The sequence below is a fragment of the Ambystoma mexicanum genome, chromosome 6q (assembly GCF_040938575.1).
Source record: "Ambystoma mexicanum isolate Mex_15411 chromosome 6q, UKY_AmexF1_1, whole genome shotgun sequence".
In the NCBI taxonomy this organism is placed as follows: Eukaryota; Metazoa; Chordata; class Amphibia; order Caudata; family Ambystomatidae; genus Ambystoma; species Ambystoma mexicanum.
The window spans coordinates 646876757-646899716 of NC_090937.1; the positions used below are offsets into that span (position 1 = coordinate 646876757).

At 44.5% G+C, this 22960-nt stretch overlaps 1 protein-coding gene across 1 annotated transcript in view; it reads left to right on the forward strand.

Moving 5' to 3' along the window:
* Positions 1-21909: 21909 nt before the first annotated feature.
* NUDT6 (nudix hydrolase 6) overlaps positions 21910-22960 on the forward strand; it is a 520593-nt gene continuing 519542 nt past the window's right edge. The window contains exon 1 of the mRNA XM_069631127.1: positions 21910-22351. Within this exon, the coding sequence (XP_069487228.1) occupies positions 22150-22351 (202 nt within the window). The 5' untranslated portion in view covers positions 21910-22149. The remainder of the gene's footprint in view (positions 22352-22960) is intronic.

The following is a 22960-nucleotide window of genomic DNA, read 5'->3' on the forward strand; positions in this document are numbered from 1 at the left end:
AATGGGGGCCCCTCTGAAGCGTATATCACCTAGTGATCTGGTCTTCTGCAGGATGAGTTCATGCGACTTAAAGAAATGTAGCCTTGTCAGCACATCTGGAACAAGGGCCCTTCGCTGCTGATAATTCATAAAAACACCCTGTGAGTCCCGTCCAATGTCACGTCAATCCCTATTGAGCCCTCTACAATTGCCTTCAATAGGGCTCTGATATATTCTTCAAGATCCTGATTTGAGATTTTTTGTGTGTACCCCTCGAAAACTGATATTGTACTTCCATGATCTGTACTCATTGTCCTCATGTTTTTCTTCCATGTGGCAATGGTGATTTTATAGTTCAAGGACCATCTGCTCCCGACCCATCTGGTTATACATATTGTAAGGGATCAAGGAGAAGACCCAGATGCAGTAATCAGTTTCAAAATAACAAGAAGGTTGGAGAAAATCCTGTCTATCGCTAACTCTAAGAGGGGTGTCCCCTGCCTCAACAAAACTAAGAAGCATCTGTGTCAGGATGTTAAATAAAAGAGCATCCTCTGTCCTGTGTCCAAACCCTAAACTGTCCTCATACACTCTAAAGTTAACTCAATATAATGTGTACAGGGGGATTTCTGTAAGCTATATATATATATATATATGTACATATATATATATATATATATATATATATTTCTAGCTTTCCTTCAGAGTTCCAAAACATAACTGTTTGTGATACAAAAAGAAAAGGAATAAAAAAGAAGTTCTTTCAGAAAAAGGAGTCCTTCCTTCCACTATATTTCTTCTACTCTTTCAATATCTGTCCAGTGCCTTTGGTTTACGATCCACAAAGTTTCACTATTCAACAAAAGAAGAACTCTTTCCCTGTGTTTCTCTTCCCTTCAAAGGCTTTGTTTTACAAGTTCAGCAGGTACTACCTCTCCCTTGATCTTCTCCCCTTTTCCTTAGCTCCTCATCTCCTCACTGTTCAAATCTTTACTCTTAGTGTTTACAATTTTAAGGTGTATGAATCTTCCCATGAATTTCCTTCATACATGATTCTCTGATTGTTCAGCTTCTCACACTCAGTAGCTCCATTAGTTTTAACTTGCTACCATTCTTTCTTTTTCCATTAGCTCTTCTGTTTTTGCATATACCTGGTGTACCCTCCTACCAGGGTATTTGTGACTTTCTCATCCGTCCTCCAATAAGGGGTATGATTCCTCCCTTTTATACTTGTTTCTCGAGTTTCACAATTACCCATACACTTTGCTTCTTACTCCTGTTTTACTGTCCTGGCAGGATGTCACATTACACTTTAATATCTTTCTAGTTCACTTCTCTTTTTACTCCTAGTTTACTCTCCTTCCAGGATGTCAAATTACACATCTACATCTTTTAATTTCACTTCTCTTCTTACTCCTGGTTTACTCTCCTGCCAGGATGCTAAATTAGTAAGTCTCTTTTTCTTACTTTCATGGGTGTGAGTTCCAGAGTCACTGTGCGCCTGGTTCACCAACCTGCCAGGGCTTCTCCCTTCTCCAATCACTCTGTCTTTTATCCCCAATATTATATGTAACCAATATTGGGTCACTGACCCTTGTTTAGCAAAGTTTGTCTCAGATCCCATTCTTCCTTGCAAACATTTGACTTCTGCCCCTTTTCCAATACTGTTTGTATTTACATTAACTTCTCTTGGTATCAGGTAATATTATCCCCACCAATAATATCGCCATATATATGGTCGTCGGGAATGACCATAGGCGATATTATTAGAGGGGATATATTTGGGGTAAATGGGAGTGGGGTTGCAGGGGTGTCGCCGCTCCTTTTAAAATAATATGGGGGATGCAGGGGTGTCCCCCGCAGGTTCAATGGGTTAGTATCGCCCCAAAAATACAGTGCCATTTTTGTATGGCGATATTTTTGCGGGGATATTAACACATGGAACCCTTCTATTTTGAAGCACAAAACCAATATAAATGTTTCTTTGTGTTGTAGTCTTATGATCCCCATGTCCCCCGACCCCCTTGTTCTCTTTTTGTACCTGGAAACACCTGTGTATAGGCGCCATACAAATTTCCAATAATATAAAATCAGAGTAACTGACTTTTTACAATGATCATGGGCTGGCTATTAAATTTAACACTCGACACAGTGAGTACTTACGCAACTTTATTGTCAGTTACTTCCGAGCAGGTCTCGGAGGATAGCTCAGGGGCAACGTGCTTGCCTTGGAAGCAAGACGACACAGAGCCACACAGGTTTGATTCCCGGGTCCACGCTTAGAAACCTCTGGGTATTAAGCGTGTTACAAATAACCATCATATCATATATCATAGCCCCAGCCTTCATTCTCTCCTCTTTCTGGTTGAGTTCTTCTAACAACTTCTTTTCAAAGACATACATTCTACTCTTCAAGTCCCACATATTTTATGAAAGGAATCCTTTCCTTTTAACTATATACGTTCTCCCGAATTAACTATATACATGTTTCCTGTCATACTGCTATGTAACACTGGGCCTACGGAGATAAGTACAACCTGCTCGTACCTGTGTGGATATAGTGCCTCCACCTACCATGAGTAAATGTGGGGCATTCTCCAGGACTGCTCAACTGTAAAGAATGATTATTAACCCCCCCAGCTACTGGTATAAAGTGTCACAATTAAAGTCAGGAAAACTCAATAAACAGTTCCTCTCACAAGTATATTAAAAATCCCTCTTAGGGTAACTTTAAATTGCATAAAAGAATAAATACTTCCCAGCCTCAACTATGGGGCAATAGCTCTTTAATAAATAACCACAACTTTTGGCATACAATACAGATCTTAAATATCTCCATTAAACTAAACATGCCACTAAACACTTAAGCAGAATTAAATATGAATACGTTCTTAATCGGAGTTCACCAATCCATTCCACCGTTGCATTGTTCAAACTGTAGCATGGCTGCAAAACAAACCTGTGTATTGAGGAGTACTGGAAAATAAATGTCATCACATTACAGGGCTGATATTTAAAAGTCTGAAAAGGCTCTGAGGAAGTATGAGGAACGCTCTGCCCACACCTCTGGTGTAACTCTTCTGTGCGGTGCAAAGGGACGGCAGAAAGGCACCTTTGATCACACGGGCCAACTGAGGTGAGCACAGATGCCTAGGGCAGGCCTTGAAATGAGCTGATAGTATGTCTGGGAGCAGCAGTTCCTCTTTTCTTCAAATCTTATTTTTTTAACTCTTTCTTTATTGGCATTTCAGAAAAACAAGCACACATTCAGCATCCTGTGCCAACATTCCCTTGATCCCTCCCCTATCCTCGGTACACTCCAGCATTTTGCACAAATCTTCTTAGTTCTCTCTCTGAAAATCTGGTCTTTCCCTCTAAAGGCAGCCAGTGGGCTACACGATCTAACCCTGCAACCAGAGGGGTTACAACTAAAACTTACAAAGTGTACCCCAGGAGTACAATGTGTCCCCCTCCATAAAGTGCTTTATGCATACAGATAATTTGTAACAGTGAACAGGTAATATACTAAAGTTAGAATCCTTGCATTTAGAGAACAGTTTACATTGTAATTGTGGACCACACAATACTATGCCAAGACCTCACCACAACAATCTACTTCTCCTCCAAAGCCACAAACTAGATATAATCCTTCCTATCCAACTGAACAATGAGCGTCTTCTCCAAGAACGATGCAGCCCCACCAGCACGCGTCACCTGTGGAGTCCCTCAGGGCTCCTGTGTCTCCCTGACACTGTATAACATCTTTCAGATAGCCCCTCTTCGACCTACTGGATGAGCGGGTGTCTCCTATACATCTCTGGCAACTACAATGTCGACACGGATACTAGGAATTAAACATACCAAATCACCCAAACCTGGATGGGCCAACATGGTCTATGTTTAAATGATGAGAAAACAGAGTTACTCCTTGTAGGTACTCAATAACATCTAAATAAACGGTATAATGACTGCAAAGCCTTCATCATAGACGGCAAACCTATCTCAGTCTCCAAAGAGGTAAAAACCCTGGGGGTTTACCTGGACTCGTCGCTCTCATTAACATGACATGTGAAGGCAATTGCCTTCGCGGTGGCATACACAACAAAACTCATCAATTATTGTAGACCGTTCCTCACCTCCAAGAGCAGCCTCACGGTAGGCAGAGCACTTATTCTATCTAAAATCGACTATTGCAATTCCCTCTTTGCAGGATCAACCACCCGCAATATCAAAAAACTCCAAATAATACAGAACAATGCTAAGAGCAGCCTTGAACATACCTAAAAAAGAACATCTCATCTGCCAGACAGACAGCCCACTGGCTGCTGGTTTGCAACCGCATTGTTTTTAAAACCCTCTCACTAACACATAAATGCCTGGCCAAAACAGCCTCACCACACCTCTCTAACAAATTCTCTGAATCCCAATCCAGTAGACCCACCATGAAGGTCCAATCCCACCTTCTCGCTGTTCCCAGATTGAAACGTAAAAAGACTGGCAGCTGCAGCTTCCCAGTGGCAGCACTAACCACTGAAACATACTCCAATTAGCAATAAGATCAGAGGCATCCATCTGGTACTTCTGAAAACCTCTCAAAAAAATGGCTTTTTGCACGAGACCAATAATTCTCCGGGAGATTTCCTCTACTGTGCACTGATGCGTACCTTCATCTATGTAACTGCTAGCCCTATGGGGTCTGGGCACGCTCCCATGTAACTAGCCACCAGACCCTTGCTATTTGTTACTTGTCGATATCACCTGTCATTTCTGCCTCTACACTTTGTCTCTGTTGTACACAGCACACAGATGCCCCCGGGCTGGGAGCGCTGTACAAATGCCAAATAAATAAAATACATTGTAAACCCATTACACATGCAAACGAAAATATAAATTCTAATTTCTACATTTTTAAATGCAACACATGATTGTTCACACTAAACATGTGCCTTTCTCAATATTTCTCAGTAAAAATACAAATATGTGTTTTTAGTTTCCATTAGACTTTTCACACATTAATATACAAACAGTATAATACAAAACAATATAATACAAACATTAATTTTAACAGTCCATATTTACAGATCATCATGATGATTCATTTTTACAGCTATACAACACCAGCTTCCAATTCTAATCAAACATTCTAAAATTCAGATTTTCAACACATTTGTTCCAGAAAGTCATCATTCTATTAAAGACACAGTGGCAAAGGATTATGCTTTTCTTTCATATTTACTACTCAAGCAGCAAATGACAAACCAATAATATAAAATGGCAACAAAGATCAAAAACTACAACTTCCATTGGAGATAGAGTCTTTGGTAGTCCCAATATTATTGGTCTCTTAACTGACCATGTGAATAAGATAATCAATCAGTTCAGTCTATAGCCATGAACCCACTGAACATCCTCCTCCTCTTCCTTCGCTTGATTGAAATCACGTCCACTGTTAACCACAATCCCGTTGCATGATGAGAGTCTTTCTTCAATTCCCCGGTTGCTTGGAATCCACCATCATACCTAGCAAAAGAAAATATAGTTGGTGACTACGCCGAAAGAGGGTGGGACAATCGCATGCTTCCGACAGTTCAAATTTGATATAACTTTATGCATATACAACATTTAATACCTTTATAACATTTCTACTTCATACCCATTTATGCAGTTATACACCTTTACAAACAGTTTAATACAATGTTCAACATTCCTCATTGAGTATACGATTGACAGGGTGGGATAACACTTTACCTCCGTGTCTTTAATAGAATTATGACTTTTTGGAACAAATGTGTTGAAAATCTGAATTCTATATCAAGACTTTAGGCTTGGATTATGCTTGTTCAGAGTTTACTAATCACTAACAATACCATACTCTCCATTGGTTTGAAATAGAAAGTCTTAAAAGTTGATTCATTCGACCAATCTGTCGATTTCATAATGTCTTCTACTCTGGCTCCTACGTTAAAGGCCTTGGTGGCCATTGCTCCCCTCGCTGAATAGCACCGTACCTTACTATGTCAATGCCTGCCTTATCTATCACCCATCTCAGCCATCTGGCTATTGTAGCTGGTGTTACTGCCTTGTATGGATTGCATAGTGCTATTAATAATTGGGATACCCATGGTGGTCTTACTTCTCTCGTAATATCTTCATATGCTGTCAAACATCTACTCAGGCATAATTTAGGTTGCCCTGGAAACGAGTCATATGATATAGATTTCAATCCTGTCTTGGTCCTTCACGTTATGAGAAAGGTCACCCCATTCAGTGAAATACTTTTCTTGTTGATCTCTAACGCTCTAATGTCCGAAGATCTCTTACAGGACAGTAGACATAGAAGCATGGATAGCTTGGCTAAAATGGCCTTCCTGGATAATTCCGGGTTTTCTGGCCATGATACAAAAAGTTTCAAAACTGTGTTAACATCCCATAGTTGAATATTTATGTTTGTAGGGGCCTAGACATTTTCACTCCTCTTAACAGCCTGGAAATCAGGGGGTGTTCACTTATAGCGACCCCTTCAATCCTGGAGTGTACTGCTGATATTGCGGACCTGGCCGTATTGATGGTCCTATATGCTTTCCCTTGAGCTGCCATGTGGGTTAGGAAATTGGCCACATGGACCACATCTGTTCCATCAGAATGTATGTCCCTCTCCATACACCAGCTATTCCAGTAAGCCCATGCAGATTTGTAAGCCCTACATGTTCCTGGCACCCAGGATTCATTAATGATGAGCTCAGCCTCATTCGATAATCTGGGCCTAACCCAAGTTCCCCTGAAATCGCCCATGTGATCAGATTGAGTTTGCCTGTTGTGACTAGTGGATGGCTGAGGCCTCTGGGGTCCCGTACAATGAACTCGTACCTGGTGTCAGATGAGTACAAAGGCAGTGAAATGTGCACAAGATCACACAGTGAATAGCTTTGAGTCAAACTACATGCACACAGGAACCAAGACACATGTATACTACAACCCAGGAGTGCCAATAGAGTGTGACAATAATACAAATATGTGAAAAGGGATGTGGGGTAAGCACATAGAAGCTCCTTATGGTTACAAGGAAAGTCGGCAAGTTCCTTACCCACAATTGCTGTTACAGGTACTGACAGCACTAAGCCCACATACAGGGCAAGCAACGACAGGATCTGTGAACTAACACTCTTGATGGTAATGAATAAAGGTAACTTAAAACAGTACTCATGAGGACGAGAAATACCACTTGAATGTCCGCAAAGCCCACGAACCCTGTTGATCAAACAGGGACCCAGAAGGGCTATAACAGCAATGGGAGGATAACTAAATACTTAAGACCCAAGACTAGGGGCAAGTAGGAATAGTGATTACAGAATAGTGAGGAAAACATAGGCATTCACACAGGAGCTAGCTACAACAGCACACCACACCTAATAATCAATGGGAAATAAATGCAGAAGTGCAAGGGAAAACCTGGAATGGATTCTGTCGTAAAGCCCCGGCGTATTAAGGGGCAAATTGTGGCTAGCACCATGATGGGGGCATATTTAACCAGCAGATGCCACCTTTGTCCCTCCTGTAGGATCTTCAGGTGGGGGAAGGTGGCATCTGCTGGAAAGAAACCTGTGCTGCAGCAGTTTGGGGCCAAAGACTACATTTCCCAGCATGCTGGGCGCCTCCAGAAGTCTCCACGCTTCCTACACGGGAGGAACAGACACACAGAGCCAGCAAACCCACTTGGGAACACCCCCGCCAACGCCCTAACGTCTGTGCATGCGCAAACACATGACGCTTGTTCGCGCTCAGACTTTCCTCTGGGCGGATGCAACTTTGGAAGCTCCGGTTTGGCGAAAACTCTTGTGGGGCCGCTCCTCACCTCCAGACATTCCCTGAGGCCCCGCGAGTGCAAAGATAAGTAATCTCTCGGTGTACAACCCGATCCGAAGCGAGTGAAGCATATTTGGTGATTGATAATACGGCCGCACCTGGCTGCAAGATAAATGTTGAGAAAGTGCTTGGGTGCGTGACTTCTCACACTGAAGCGCCGTGACTTAACCCTGTGTGGAAACTAATACACGCATGGCAGCAGAGATGCACTGCATGCAGGATGCACTAATCCAATTGTTTTAACCCTTCAGACCACGTTACGCTGTGAGCGTGTACTAATTGTATTTTCTTCTGACAGACGCTGTGTGTTTCCTTTACCTTCTGGAAATCGCTGAAACCGGATTTGGGCACCGGACTTCAGAGCAGCAATCAGAGCTAAGTGTCGTTTGTTTATTTGGCGCGCTAGTGCATTCTAAATGTGAATTCATGGTGAAAGGTTAAAAGTGTGTGTACTGTAATTGGGGATCCAATTCCACGCTTTTGCATGTGCCCATTGTTCAGAGAGCAAATCATATGTTTGATAGGTGCAAGCACACAGTGGTGCTTGTTCTTCATTTGGCAGTTCTACTCATAGCTACTGTGTAGGATCAATCTAGTTCTCACTCCTGAATCTGTGTCAGAGGGTAAGAATCCTTTTAAAGATTGGAAGCAACTCGGTGCATTCTAACTGGGTGGTGTGCCTTCCAAGTGGTACATTCATGGTGAATCAATGTAAGGTGCAAGTATAGGTAGTTCTATGTGAGTGTAATAGAACAAATTCCTGGTGGTATTTCTCAAAGCTGACATCAAGTGTGATAAGAAGCTCCAAGGTCTGAAGAACAAAAGCCTAGGAGCATGTTTTCCCTGTTCTCCCCTTCCCTGTCCAGAACCTCTGCTTAATCCTCTTTCCGGTCTTCCTGCAACCCCCTACCTATCCAATCTGTGGACTCTAACCCTCTTTCCCCGTGGTGGTTGCGGAGGTCTGTGCACTTTGTAGTTCCAGACTCCAAAACCATTAAGGGGAGGTAGGAGTTTGTGCTGTTTCTGCGCTGGTCCTGAGATCTACACGACAGATTCCAAGAGAAAATAAAGGAACAGGAGCAGAGAAAACGTAATTACAAAGGCAAACCTCCCCCACCCCTCCAAGAAAAAAAAACAGGAAGCTAAATCTATAAAGAGGAAAGACTAAAGGATCAAGGTTTACAGCAGCAAAGAGCAAAGTCAAAGAAATATAGAACACAGGCAAAATATGCTGCACCAAAAAGGAAAGCACTGACAAATGCTGCCTGTACACAGAGGATGACAGAAAGGGAATCTAGGAAGCAGACATCACAATTAAGTACATTAAATTTGAAAGGAAAAAGAAATAGAAACTAGGAACTAGGCACAAGGCTAAGAACCAGGAACAAAGAACAAGGGACCAGTCACAAACAGGAACACTGCATCAATGACCAGCGCTGGACTGAAGCAAACTGAGGCTTTTAAAGCTGCTTAACGAGCACACGCCCTCAGGTGTGCTGCTTGCTGCACCTGCAGCCACAGGTGTTGCCTATCCTCCACCCAACCTTGTCCTGCAAGGGTGGAGATGAAACAGTGGGCCAGGCATTCTGGGAAGCATAGACATTTGATTAAAACAGCATGCTGGCTGCCGAAAACCTGGAATGGATCAGGAAGGGAAGTAGCTTGGAAAAGAAGGATTTAGCGCTCCCACTTCATCACAGCAAGGTAGCATAAGGTTCGGAAGGAAAGTCCAGTAGGGAATATACCCCAAATCAAGCCCCCAAGTGGTGGGAACGGGAGCTAAGGGAGCGAATCGTGCCACCTGAGTAGAGCTAATGAGTCGTGATAAGATACTTCCAGTAGACTGGGGAACCACACCTGTCCCCTCCAGTATGGAGTAATCAGAACTAGTGATGCTTTCTGCCTCCTCACCTGGGCTAGCGTCCTCGCAATCATGGAAAAGGGGGAAACGCATAATCCGTTTGTTGACCCCATGCTTGCAGAAAAGTGTCTGTTGCTTCTGTCCCTGGGTACGGCCTCCAGCTGAGAAAACGAGGTAGTTGGCTGTTCAATCTCAATGCAAAGAGATCTACCTGGCATGGCTCCCCCCCCCGGATCATCAGTTCTAGGAATACCTCTTTGTCCAGCTTCTGATCGCTGGCGTCTCTGAGATATCTGGATTTCCAGTCAGCCACTTCGTTCTGATGGCCTGGAAGGTACTCCGCTGTCACTGACACTTGTCTCTGAAGGAAGAGTTCCCAGAATTCCTTTGCCATTTCTGCCTATAGTCTGGACCTTGTTCCTCCCAGTCTGCTTATATATCTAACTGCTGGGACGTTGTCCATCTTGAGTAGGACACAGCATTGTGCCTTCTCCTGAGTCCAAAATTTCTCTGTGAAGGACCCTGCTAGCAATTCTAGACAGTTGATGTGTAGAGCTGTCTCCTGTTCTGACCACCTCCCTCCTGTCGACAGGTTCCTGCAACGGGCTCCCCAGCCCTATCTGCTGGCGTCGGATTCGATGACCAGGTCCAGGGACGAGCCAAATATGGCTCTCCCGTTCCATGCATCCATGTGATGTAGCCACCATTCTAACTCCTCCTTTACTTCTTGTAGATTGTAACATTTGATTTGTAAGATGCACCCCTCCTGAGGTGTCTGATCTTTAATCTCTGTAGGGCTCTGTAATGTAGAGGCCCCAGGAATATAGCCTGGATCGATTATGTTTATCGTCCCATTAACCTCGCAATGTCTCCCAGAGACATCTCTTTCCTTGATAAGGTATGTTTTATCTGTTTCTTTAATGTCGTTCACTTTGGGAATCAGTAAGCTGAGAGATCGAGTCTATGAACCCCAAAAATTCCATTGTCTGTTCTGGTTATACTTTCTCCCAATTTGTTAGGAAACCCAGATTCTGCAGTAGCTCCACTGTCGTCTGCACCTGTAATCAGAGTGTCTCCCTATCTTGGCCCATTATGCATATATCGGCCACGTATATTATGAGTCTTATCCCTTGACCCATGAGGTAGGCCACCACTGGTTTCATTACTTTGGTGAAGCACCATGGTGCGGATGCCAGTCCGAATGGTAGGCACCGAAACTCCCATGTTGCCTCTTCCCAGATAAATCTTAGGAATTTGCGGTGTTCCGTCGCTATGGGTACTGTCAGATATGCGTCTTTCAGGTCTATCCTGGTGAGCCAGTCGCCCTGAATTAGAGTGTCCCTTAGAAGGTGTGTCCCTTCCATTTTGAAGTGTCTGTATACTACAAATTCATTCAAACCCCTCAGATTTATGATTGGTCGCACCTTGTGTTTCCCCCTGACTAGGAACATATTGCTAATGAAACCTACTGAGGAGTCTGTTACCTGACTTATAGCATTTTTGCTTTCCAGCCCGCTCAGTTCTTCCTCTTATAACTGTATGTCTTCTTTATTTTATTTTTTTACTTTGTTTATTAAATGGCCATGTTATTAATCACATTTCACAGCATTGAATATATACAGTGTACAACATTGTTGATAGTAAACAGACATCTAGAGATTTTTGACATTATGGCGTGAGGGCACAAGGGGTGTCATCATCAGATACCATATGCATAGATAGCCTCTGAAAGGGGCCCAGATGTCCTTAGGGCGGTTTGTCACAAGCATGGACAGTACAAATTGTTCTTCACATTCGTTTACAGATGTTAGTGTCATGAACTTCAGATCACGCCCCTTTTGGACCTCCTGGTCCTTGTCTCAACGGGGCTTACATTCCGTACTACTTCCAACATGGCCGTCCAGAGCTGAAGCCCTTGCTAGCTCCATGCGCTGAACGCGGCAAGATCTATTTATAGACCACGTCTTTCGCGGCTCCGCGCGTCTCAATGCTATTGCAGTATAGCCCAGGCATGTGTTCGTAGCTCACGGTATTGTTTCCTTTGTCCCAGTGCTATTACCCGCTCCTGTCCCTTTCCCCCTTCCTGGTTCTGAGCATTTCTAGCCTTTCCCAGTCTCCCGGATTCCTGGACTCCGCGATCCCGGAACTAAACGCAACCTGGAACCAGATGAGACTCGAGCAGCGCTGTTCAAGACCAGGAGCGTTCGCAAAAAGGCAGCGATCGAAGACACCGGCAAAGACCGGATTCAGCTGAGAAGGGGGGGGAACTCCTTGACAGTTTGAGACGCCACCCGATCGAACCTAAAAACGAGATAGAAGCCGCCGTGCAGGACTTAATGCGACGCATGCAAGAATTATCAACCGAGGTTCAAAATCTTAAGGTGGAAAACGCTGCGCTCAAACAATTGGTCTTATCCCGGGATTCTGCTACAAAGGAGGATGCCCTGTTGGGCGGTATTGTTGACAAGTATGATGGTTCGACAAAAACACTTCGCGGATTCCTGGATTCAGGCCTGGTCCACTTTAGCTTTAAGCCCTATTATTTTTCGACTCCTAGGGCTCAGGTGGGGTTCATCATATCCCACCTTTCCGGCAACGCCTTAACTTGGGCAACACCCCTTGTTAACTCCGGGGATGCCCTCCTAGACGACTATGATGGGTTCATACAGGCCCTTAAAGGCATGTTTGACTGTCCAGAGCAGGTCTATACTGCCCAAGAACGCTTGCTGGACTTTCAACATGGCTCCCAAGATATGCTCACTTATGTGACCAGATTTAAACAATTGGCTAAGGAAGCAGACTGGTCCTCTGAGGCTAGTTTTACCCTGTTCAGGAGAGGCCTAAACGATGAGATCAAGGATGAACTGGCCAGGGTGGCCAGACCAAATTCATTCCAAGCACTAATGGACCTGGCCTTGCAAATAGACTTTCGCATCCAGGAAAGGAAGGCTGAAAGGAAGAAATCCAAGCGAAACCCACCCAAGATGTCCTTTGAGAGCTCAGGGAGAACAGACGCAAACCCAAGTCCAGCCCCAGAACCTGAACCCATGCAAATTGGAGCCCTTTATGGACCCATTTCACTTCAAGAAAGATTGAGAAGGATCCATACGGGTTTGTGTATGTATTGTGCTTCAGACAAACATTTGGTCAGGGAATGGCCTCTGGCACCTCCTCGGTGTTCGGGAAACGCCAGCTCCTGATCTTAAATGGAGCAGAGATTCGGGAGCGAGATGTTTGCTCCACATCAATTCTATCCTTGAACTCTCCTGGACAAAACAGTTTGGTGATCTACAGGCCTTCCTGTCGCCCTCCAAAGACAAGACCTATCCCATTCTGGCCTTGGTGGACTGCGGAGCTATGGGAATTTTCATTGATCAAGACTGGGTTGTTAGTCATCATATTCCGTACGAGACATGAAACACCATGAAGCCGGTGGAAGCAATTGACGGAAGACCCCTCTCTTCAGGACCCATAAGCCTGCAGACTAAAGAGATCCAACTTTCCATAAACCATCATCAAGAGCGGATTACATTCGACATCATTAAGTCAGCCCATTACCCCATGGTTTCGGGTATGCCCTGGTTACAAAAGCACAATCCGTATATCAATTGGACAGCAGGATCATTATTCCTGGGCTCAGAGTTCTGTATGTCCCACTGTCTATCCCTGGACCCCTCCTCAGCAACTCCTAAAGAACCACCAAGAGACCAAGAAACACCACTCATAGTTTCCAATATCATACAAGTTCCAGAGGCCTATCAGGGATATGCTGATGTATTTTCTACTGCCATAGTCCAAGCCTTACCCACTCACAGGCCCGAAGACTGTGCCATAGATACAGATCCCTCAGCTGTTATTCCCTTTGGCAGAATGTTCATTCTTTCCGAACCCGAGAAAAAGGCCCTTCAGGAATACCTAGACACTAATCTTGAAAACGGCACCATAAGACCCTCGAAATCTCCAGCGGGTGCTTCATTGTTCTTCGTTCCCAAGAAGGATACCAAGGAACTCAGATCTTGCCTCGACTATAGAGGCTTAAATCAATGCACACTCAAGGATCAGTACCCACTGCCCCTGATCTCGGATATCCTGGAAGCTGTGAGAGGAGCCGTAATATTCACCAAATTGGATCTCAGGGGTGCCAACCATTTGATCCGTATCCGGGAAGGAGACGAGTGGAAGACCGCCTTTAGAACACCCTTTGGCCACTACGAGTACCTGGTCATGCCCTTTGAACTAGCCAATGCCCCAGCAGTATTCCAACGTTTTATGGATAGGGTGTTCTCTGATATGTTGTTTCTCTTCGTCATTGTCTATCTGGACGACATATTGATTTTTTCCAAGGACCCTCTGAAGCATGAAGGACATGTTAAGGCAGTTCTACAAAGACTCCGGGAACATCACCTCTTAGCCAAGCCTGAAAAATGTTTGTTTCACGTTACCTCTGTGCACTATCTGGGATTTATCCTTAGTCCAGAGGGGATTGGCATGGACCCTTCAAAGGTAAAGGCCATTCTCGCCTTGGCCTACTCCCACGTCCGTGAAACAAATCCAATCCTTCCTAGGACTAGCCAATTTCTACCGGAAGTTCATAACCACCTTTTCCGAGATTGTACAACCCATAGTGGCTCTGCTAAAGAAGGACACCTCATTTGTCTCGTCAACATTACAAGAAACTGCATTCCAGCGTTTGAAGACCGAGTTCACACCATCTCCCATTTTGGCTCAACCCGATACAAGTCGACCCTTATTAGTGGAAACGGATGCCTCTAATTATGCTATAGGAGCAGTGGTAAAGCAGAAAATGGAGGAAGATTTGGAACACCCCGTTGCTTATCTTTCAAGAACCTTAACTCCTAGTGAAACACAATACTCCGTCCTGGAAAAGGAACTCTTAGCCATTCGCCAAGCCTTCACTGAATGGCGACACCTACTTCTGGGAGCCAGACATCCTGTCCAAGTCCATACTGATCATCGAAACCTTCAGATACTACAGTCACTGGAGTGCAGGAACAGTCGTCAGGCACGTTGGGCCTACTTTTTTGCCCAGTATCAGTTCCACATTGCCCATGTCCCTGGATCACAGAACCTGATCGCTGACGCCTTGTCTCGCCGACCTGACTACGTGACCACTGAAGATAAGGCATTTCCTAAAATGTTCTCTCCCACGATCTTCATAGCCCAAGCAGTTGATCTCCTGGAAGAAGTCCGATCACAAATTCAATCCTCGGAAATATGGAAGGACATTTCAACACGAAATCTCTGGAAATTAAGAGCCAAGGAAGGCTACTTATTCAAGGACAATGCACTACTCATTCCTACACAGAAGTTACAGCAAAAAATAATAAACCTTTGTCATGACACACTCCATTCCGGGCACCGAGGTATCACCAACACCCTCCGTCTTATACAGAGACAGTTCTGGTGGCCTAAAATGAAGTCTGACGTGCAGCAATACATCCAGACTTGTATAACCTGTGCCCAAAATAAACATGATAACAAAAGACCGGCGGGTCTTCTTCTGCAGCCCACTCTACCCTCTAAACCATGGGAAATCATCGCTACAGACTTCATAGTGGAGTTACCACCTTCCCGAGGATATACTACCATCATGGTCACCATAGATTTGTTTACCCATATGGCCCATTTTACGCCACTGATGAAACTACCCTCCTCTTCAGAGCTAGCTGGAATATTTCTGGAACACATATTCCGACTACATGGGCTTCCTTCCAAGATCATCTCTGACCGGGGTCCCCAATACATTTCACAATTCTGGAAACACCTCTGTCGGGTACTAGGAATCCAACGTGCCCTCTCTTCAGGATATCACCCCCAAACCAACGGAGCCACAGAAGGTGCAAATCAGACCCTGGAACAATATCTCTGATGTTTCGCCACCAAGGTCCAGGATGACTGGTCTCTCCTGATACCCGTTGCGGAATTCACTTACAACAACTCCAAACACTCAGCGCTACAGACCAGCCCCTTTTATTGTAGCCAGGGGTTCCATCCATCGGTCTTACCCTCGGTTCTTCCTTACCCTACACCAGTACCTACTGTTGACTCCTGGATCGAAACTCTTATCAACATTCACCGGGAGGCTAAAGAACACTTAGAGAAAGCCAGATTACAGACCAAGAGGTATGCGGATTCCAAGAGAAGACCAGGTCCTTCCTATACGGTCGGTGACCGAGTGTGGTTGTCATCAAAACTACTTCCCGACACTTGCGACCAAACAAGCTGGCTCCCCGCTACTATGGTCCATTTCCCATCAAGGAGATTATCAATCCTGTCTCATATCGAATCAAGCTACCTGACTCCTGGAAAAGAATTCATCCAGTTTTTCACACATCCCTATTGAAGCCCTACATCCAATCCTCTCGAAAATCCAGTAGACCACCTCCTCTACTGGTTGACAACCAACTGGAATACGAGGTGTCCCGGATTTGTGACTCCAGGTATAAGCGGGGCCATCTTCAATACCTAGTGGAGTGGAAAGGATATCCTCCTAGCGAAAGGGCCTGGGAACCTATTTCAAATATCAAGGCTCCTCGGTTGCTCAGAAGATTTCACCTAATACACCCGGGCAAACTGGAGGGAAAGGCCTTCGGGGGAAGCATGCTGTCATGAACTTCAGATCACGCCCCTTTTGGACCTCCTGAAGCCCTTGCTCGCTCCATGTGCTGAACGCGGCGTGATCTATTTGTAGACCACGCCTTCCACGACTCCACGCGTCTCAATGCTATTGCAGAGTAGCCCAGACGTGTGTTCGTAGCTTGCGGTATTGTTTCCTTTGTCCCAGTGCTATTACCCGCTCCTGTCCCTTTCCCCCTTCCTGGTTCCGAGCATTTCTAGCCTTTCCCAGTCTCCCGGATTCCTGGACTCTGCGATCCCGGAACTAAACGCAACCTGGAACCAGATGAGACTCGAGCAGCGATGTTCAAGACCAGGAGCGTTCGCAAGAAGGCAGCAATCGAAGACACCAGAAAACACCGGACCCAGGTGAGAAGGGGGGAACTCCTTGACAGTTAGTTCCCGGAGAAAATCATCTATTTTAGGTGCCGTTTAGCCTTCCAGCATTTTAATATACATTTCTTAGCCACGGCACATGCTACATTAAAGAGTCTTCTCGTAGTTTCAGCAGATTTACCGATAAATTGACAATATTTTCGCCATTGTTCATCTCCTATTGCGGCTCCCACATGTGTTTCCCAAGTCACTTTAATGGTGTTTTGAGGTTGGATATGTGATTGTATTACCCCATACAGATTGGACACACCCGCGTTCGTGTCATCATCGGACATTATAGCTTGTATGCATTCATGTGTGTATGGTTCTTTTGGGAATGTCGGCCATTTCTTGCTAAATGCGGCGCGCATGCAATGATATTGTAAGAGTTTCAACTGTCGGCCCCCAATAGTGTTTACAAAATCATCTTGAGTAACGTATTGGCCTTCCGGGTACATGTCCCGCATTTTCAACTGCTTATCTGGGTCCCACGTTTTTTGTAAAGCCTCAAAGATGGGGGAGAATCCGGGAAAGTACCATAATGGGGCCTCAGGGTCATATGGTGTCTCTATATTAATTTTCCCATAGATTTTCGACCATGCGTGGCCGGTGTCACTAACTGGGTCATATATACAGGGGTCTTTGTGGCGCACATTAAATATGACGGAGAGTAGTTCAGTGGTAGACGCTGCATATCTCTCTAATGGTATGTGCGTGGCAGTGTCATCTGGGTGATACTAATGCAAATTGGGCTTGTGCTGCTAAATAATATAGCTCGAAATTGGGTGCGGCAAGACCACCGCTTGTGTACGTTTCTGCCAAACTGTATGCCTTCTTTGTTTAGACATACATTTCTTGGGGGATTCCTCTGGTGTGGTGTCATGTAAAAATCTATGTGAAAACCTTGCACCATCTCTAGTACCCAGGTATCTCTGGATATAACATGCCAGTTTTTTATATGCTCTGCTAGTCTCCCCTTTACTGCTGGGGTAGCTAAGCGCAGGTTGTTTGCTCTCACCTGTGGGATTCTGTTGATAATCTCTATGTCACCAGCCTCTGCGCCTTCCGCTGCCCCTGAAGGGGAAGAAAGGGGTATGTTTCCGATCTTCTTGATCTCTCTACTGTGACCTATCGTTGTAGGGTCTGTTGAATGGGAAACAGCCGGAAGAGCAACCCCTTCCTCTGCTGGCCCTCCCAAAAATGTGTCTACCGAACACTCTCTTGAGAGACGCTTGAGCCTTATCCAGCACTGCGTAGGAATTTGCATATTTCGTTAGTTCTTTGATGAACAAATCCCCAAAGAGTTTCCCCTTCGCTGCAGTCACTGTCTTTGAGGAGGTTAATTCGCTCAGTTTTGGGTCTATTTTTACCAGTAGAGATCTTCTTTCGGTGGTAATAGCATAGTTTGCATTACCCAGCATACAAATGGCTCTCCGGGCCCACCCGATTATAATCATCGGGTCCACCGATTCGCTCTTCTCTCTGGCCTCCTCGCCCATCTGTAACATTTTAGTGAATGGTCCCACTGTGTCTAACATCTTGTCCTAGCATGAGCGTCCAGGGCCTATCTAGACCTTTCCTCATATCTTTTACATATTTACTCATAAATGAGACCATTTTCACATCTATCTTGGGTGTCTCCCAGCACCTTCAGGGAGATGTGGTCTTCGACATTCTGCCCTAATTTTGTTTCTAGCTTCTTTCGCCAGCGGGGCCCTCGGGCGTTTTTTAAGATAGGTTGCTATCGTTTTTCGGCAGTTCCCATTCGGAAGATTGGGGATGTATCAATGCCTCTGGGTAGGAGTCATTGCCTGCCCAGTCTTCCTCCATATCTACTTTTCTTTTCTTTGGCGCTTTACGGCCTTCTTCATCCAAGGATGATATTGAGTAAACTTCCTCTTCCGAGTAGCCATCCTCCCAACCGTCATCCTCCTCCGAGGTATCGGATGATTTATCTTGCCACCTGCTAGGTCCTGATTTGGCTCTCAGTTTCCTTCTTTTACCACCCTTCTTTTGGGGTGGTATGCCCGGGGGTATGGGCCTCATCTGCCCTGCAGGCTATTTTTCTGCCCCCTTTCACTCCCCCTGTGCTTTCATCCCTTTGATTTCCTCTAGCCCCTGAGAGAGCTTGAGCGAATCCTCCATCAGAGCTATTTACTTAGGTCCCTGCCCCAACAATGCTCGCAGGGCTTTCTGTAGGACCGGTGTCATTTCTGTGTGGCTCCTCTTTTGGCTAATACTAGCCTTACCCTCATCACCGGAGGAGCTCATGTTAGCAAATATACTGGGGATTGTATTATTGCGAGGAAGTATAATGCCTTGAGACTATATATAGAGAGATTTGTTTCAAGATAATATCAGATTTTACCTGAGACTGTGCCCGTCTTCAGATTAGAGCTGCAATGGCTCCCTGCTGCCTGCAGGGGCGCTGTTTTTCAGCGATTGCGGGTCGCAATCATGTTTTCTGAGATCTGCGTGATCTTTATACATTGTGCATTCCTTCCCTCTCAGAGTATGTAATCACAGCAGGAGGGATTGCTCCTACCAACATCCTTCTCCCTTCACTATGGTCCCCGGAACGAAGGAAGCGTCGGAACTGCATAGTCCTGTTGCGCTCCTTCCGTGACCGTGCTGCCCTCTGTGGGGCTCACAATATTGTTGTGGTCGCCGGAGCACCAGCCCCAACGTGGCTGCAACGTCTCCTGCCCCACTAAAGCGGATATGCTCCACCAAGCCATATACTGCGCGAGCATGCTAAAACTCTATTAACAAAACTACCATTCTAATCATTAACATATAAGAATTAATGGAAGTGTAGTTAACTCGCTGCCGAGCAGCAAAGAAAGTGGAAGTGGAGGAGGATGCTCAGTGTGGTCATGGCTATGGACTGGACTGATTGGTTATCTTGTTCACATGGTCAGTTAAGAGACCAATAATATTGGGACTACCAAAGACTCTGGGCCTGATTCATAGAAGTGTTTTATAATGGCGCAATCCCATAGGAAAATGTTCCATGAATCAGGCCCTCTATCTCCAATGGAAGAAGTTGATTTTGATCTTTTTTGCTGTTATATTATTGGTTTCTCATTTGCTGCTTGAGTAGTAAATATGAAAGAGAAGCATAATCCGAGCCTCTGGTCTTGACATAGAATTAATCTCATTGCTCTAGTATAAAGCATCCAACTAATACCACAAATCCAGGACAGCCATTTCCTCATATACAAAGTTTTCGTAATCATTACATTTTCCCAGAATTTAAAGGCACTTAAAATCAGCTAAATCGGATTTCCATTCAGGGTTCTTCTCCAAAACCATTCTCTCACTGAAAATTCCCTTTTTTTCAACAAACTTGTCAAAGTACAAATTTCTCCAATTAGTTAAAAATGGACATTCTAAGAAAAGATGTTTTACGGTTTCTATTTTATCTACATTCTTACATACCCAACGGAACATCTTTTCTTTGTTAATGTTAATACAACTCCCTAATACTTCTCCTGCTTTCAATCTATTTAAGCATAGCAGCATACCTTTTCTTGTCAGTTCTCTATTCTGGAACTGTAGTATACATGTTTGGCTAACCCTGTATAATGGAGGTGCGTTATTGTATTCTTTAGCCACAGTGAGTTTTCCCACATGCAACATTAATATATTTTTTTATTGTGCATTTTAGTCAACATTATGACTATTTTTACACAAAACATAAGAAAAAACAAACATTGTACAGATAAAAAGGGAAAGAAGGAAAACATGTTAATACTGTAAACCAGAAAATAAAAAGAGAAAGAAAACAAGAAAACAAAAACACAGCTTCTTTCCTTCTTATACCTCCTTTTCACAATCAAACCATTACCATTCACAAATGCTAAAATCACCTTTTCAATTAATTTCAATTCTTTCAGGACAGCTTTCACTCCCGCTGTTAAGAATGTTTCAAGTCCCTGGCTAAACGTTTGCCAGAACAGATTCGTATTCAACATTGTACCATCATACACAAATCTAGTTTATCTCTTCTGTCTAATACACCATGCAAAATTAATGTGCCAGTCATAGCTAAAGGCCTTTTTTAAAATCCATTTAAATCATTATTCACACCTTCTTTGAGGGCCATATGAAGATAAGCCTTTAGGATCCTGATTCACTTGGGAGAAGAACATTTAGGAAAGGAATGTTTAATTCACCTCTTATTGGTTGTATTGGCACACTGTGGGGTGCAGTCAGAGCTCTTCTCCACACCCTCCCTTCCAGTGTATGTAATCATTGTTCTTGAGAGGATGTATCACATTCCAATACATGCAACACTACAGCCGGAACAATGGCTTTATATACCGTGATTAGTGGTATCAATGAAAAAACCTTCATCTTCATCAAACCGCTTGAAAGCAGCTCTTATTCTCATAGCTCCCGTTTCCTTTATTTGACGCGTTCTAAGGTTTGATGTTATAGAGACCCAATTGTTTTGAAACATTGCCCCTAAAGAAGCACATACAAGTGGGAGGGCTTATCGCACTCCTTTCAGTGTGACACGTGAAGGCCACACCCACCGATGTTTTACAAAGGAAAAAAACCTTTTCTTTCAGAGAGGGAACGTTTGATGTCAGAAAAAAATTACATGAATAAATTGCATATCCGATGTTGTCACTCATAACCAACAAATAATCTGGACTTTTCCATTACTTGGGGCGCATGGGAGAATATTGTGTTGTTTATGAACATTTCTATAGGGATTATATTTGTCAGTGTGTTTTAATTATTTCTGTATATTGCTTGTAACTTCTATAAAACAGGATATTGTTGAAAGGCAGCTACATAGTTCTACCAACGCCAGCTAGGAAGATATGCAGTCAAATGCCTATGTTGCAGACTGGTCTAAATTCTCACTTAACTTAACTAAAGTACAAAAGCAGCTTCCCGTCGCATTTGAGTAACTCCCGTGTAATAACATTATGCCTGCTTTTAGTAACACTATTACGGAGCCGTTGTTCAGTGGATTTCAGTCCTACTATCCGAAAAAAGTAGCTTTTTACGTGGTCTCCTTTTACCTACGATTGTATGTTATCGAGCGTTGCGTCAGTTTGATGTGCCTCTATTGCAGTTATTACGGGAGCTATTGTGGTGTTGTGTAAAGCGTGCGCGTCTATTGGTGACCGTGTGACGTATTTGCAGTGCGCTTCTGTTAGAGAGAGTACTGGAGTGCCCGAGTCGCGTTTCAGGGATATGCTTGTATTACCAACACTACGGGCGACCATTGCGCTTCTGTTAGAGAGAGTACTGGAGTGCCCGAGTCGCATTTCAGGGATATGCTTGTATTACCAACACTACGGTCGACCCTTGCTCAAGTCAGCAAGCAATTCCTAACCTCTGTCTAGGGATACCACATATTACACAACCACGCCGCGACTCTGTAGTGCTCCGGTAAAAGAGACCGGCAAAACACCATGCTGGCTCAGACCGTGTTACGCCGTTGCTGGTTGGGCACCGCTCTCTTGGTCTCGCGGGGGTGTACGCAGCTTTGTACCCGGTCCACTGCCCCGCTGCAGGGGCAGCTAGATAAATTCGGTGGAGTCTCGGTGTCCCTGGACTCCTCTCACCCTCCGTGTCAACACCTGGACCCGGCATCGTTCCAGCGCCACCTACTGGGCAAGTGTAATTTGCGCATTTGCTTGTTATGTCCCACCAAAGTATTTATGTAGTACGGTAGTCTTGTTCCTAGTCTTTAATGTATGAGAACCCTTATTTCAAGTTTGAAAAGTGACGAGCTAGAAGCTGAGGACTAGAAATACTGACTGCCGGGAAACCACCGTATACTTCACAAGATTGTCGGCTCTTTTTCTGTTACCCAGACCGACACTAGCAGAGAAATAATCTCAGATGTCACTGAAATGTATTATATGAAATAAATGATAACGTTTAATGAGCCATGCTCTCGAACACAAGTTACAAATTAAATCACTTTCAAGTGTGTTGAAATAACAGACATCTCTTGTAATCCGTGCATTTGTTATGTTATAAGGCTTTTGTAGCACCGACTGCCATTGGTGTGGCCTCAAAGAGCTGTGGGTTGGGGGGACCGAGGACCCCGGTGTGAGATGTGGAGGAGGGTTCCAGAATGGGTGTGTGCATTTTTAGCCGGCACGAAGATAGGGGTGGTTAAGTCCCTCATGGCGACCCATGCAGATCTGGATATTGGCTGGGTGCTGTGATAGATTGTCAGGAGAGTAGGTGAGTCAGGTGACTGGTTATGCGCCC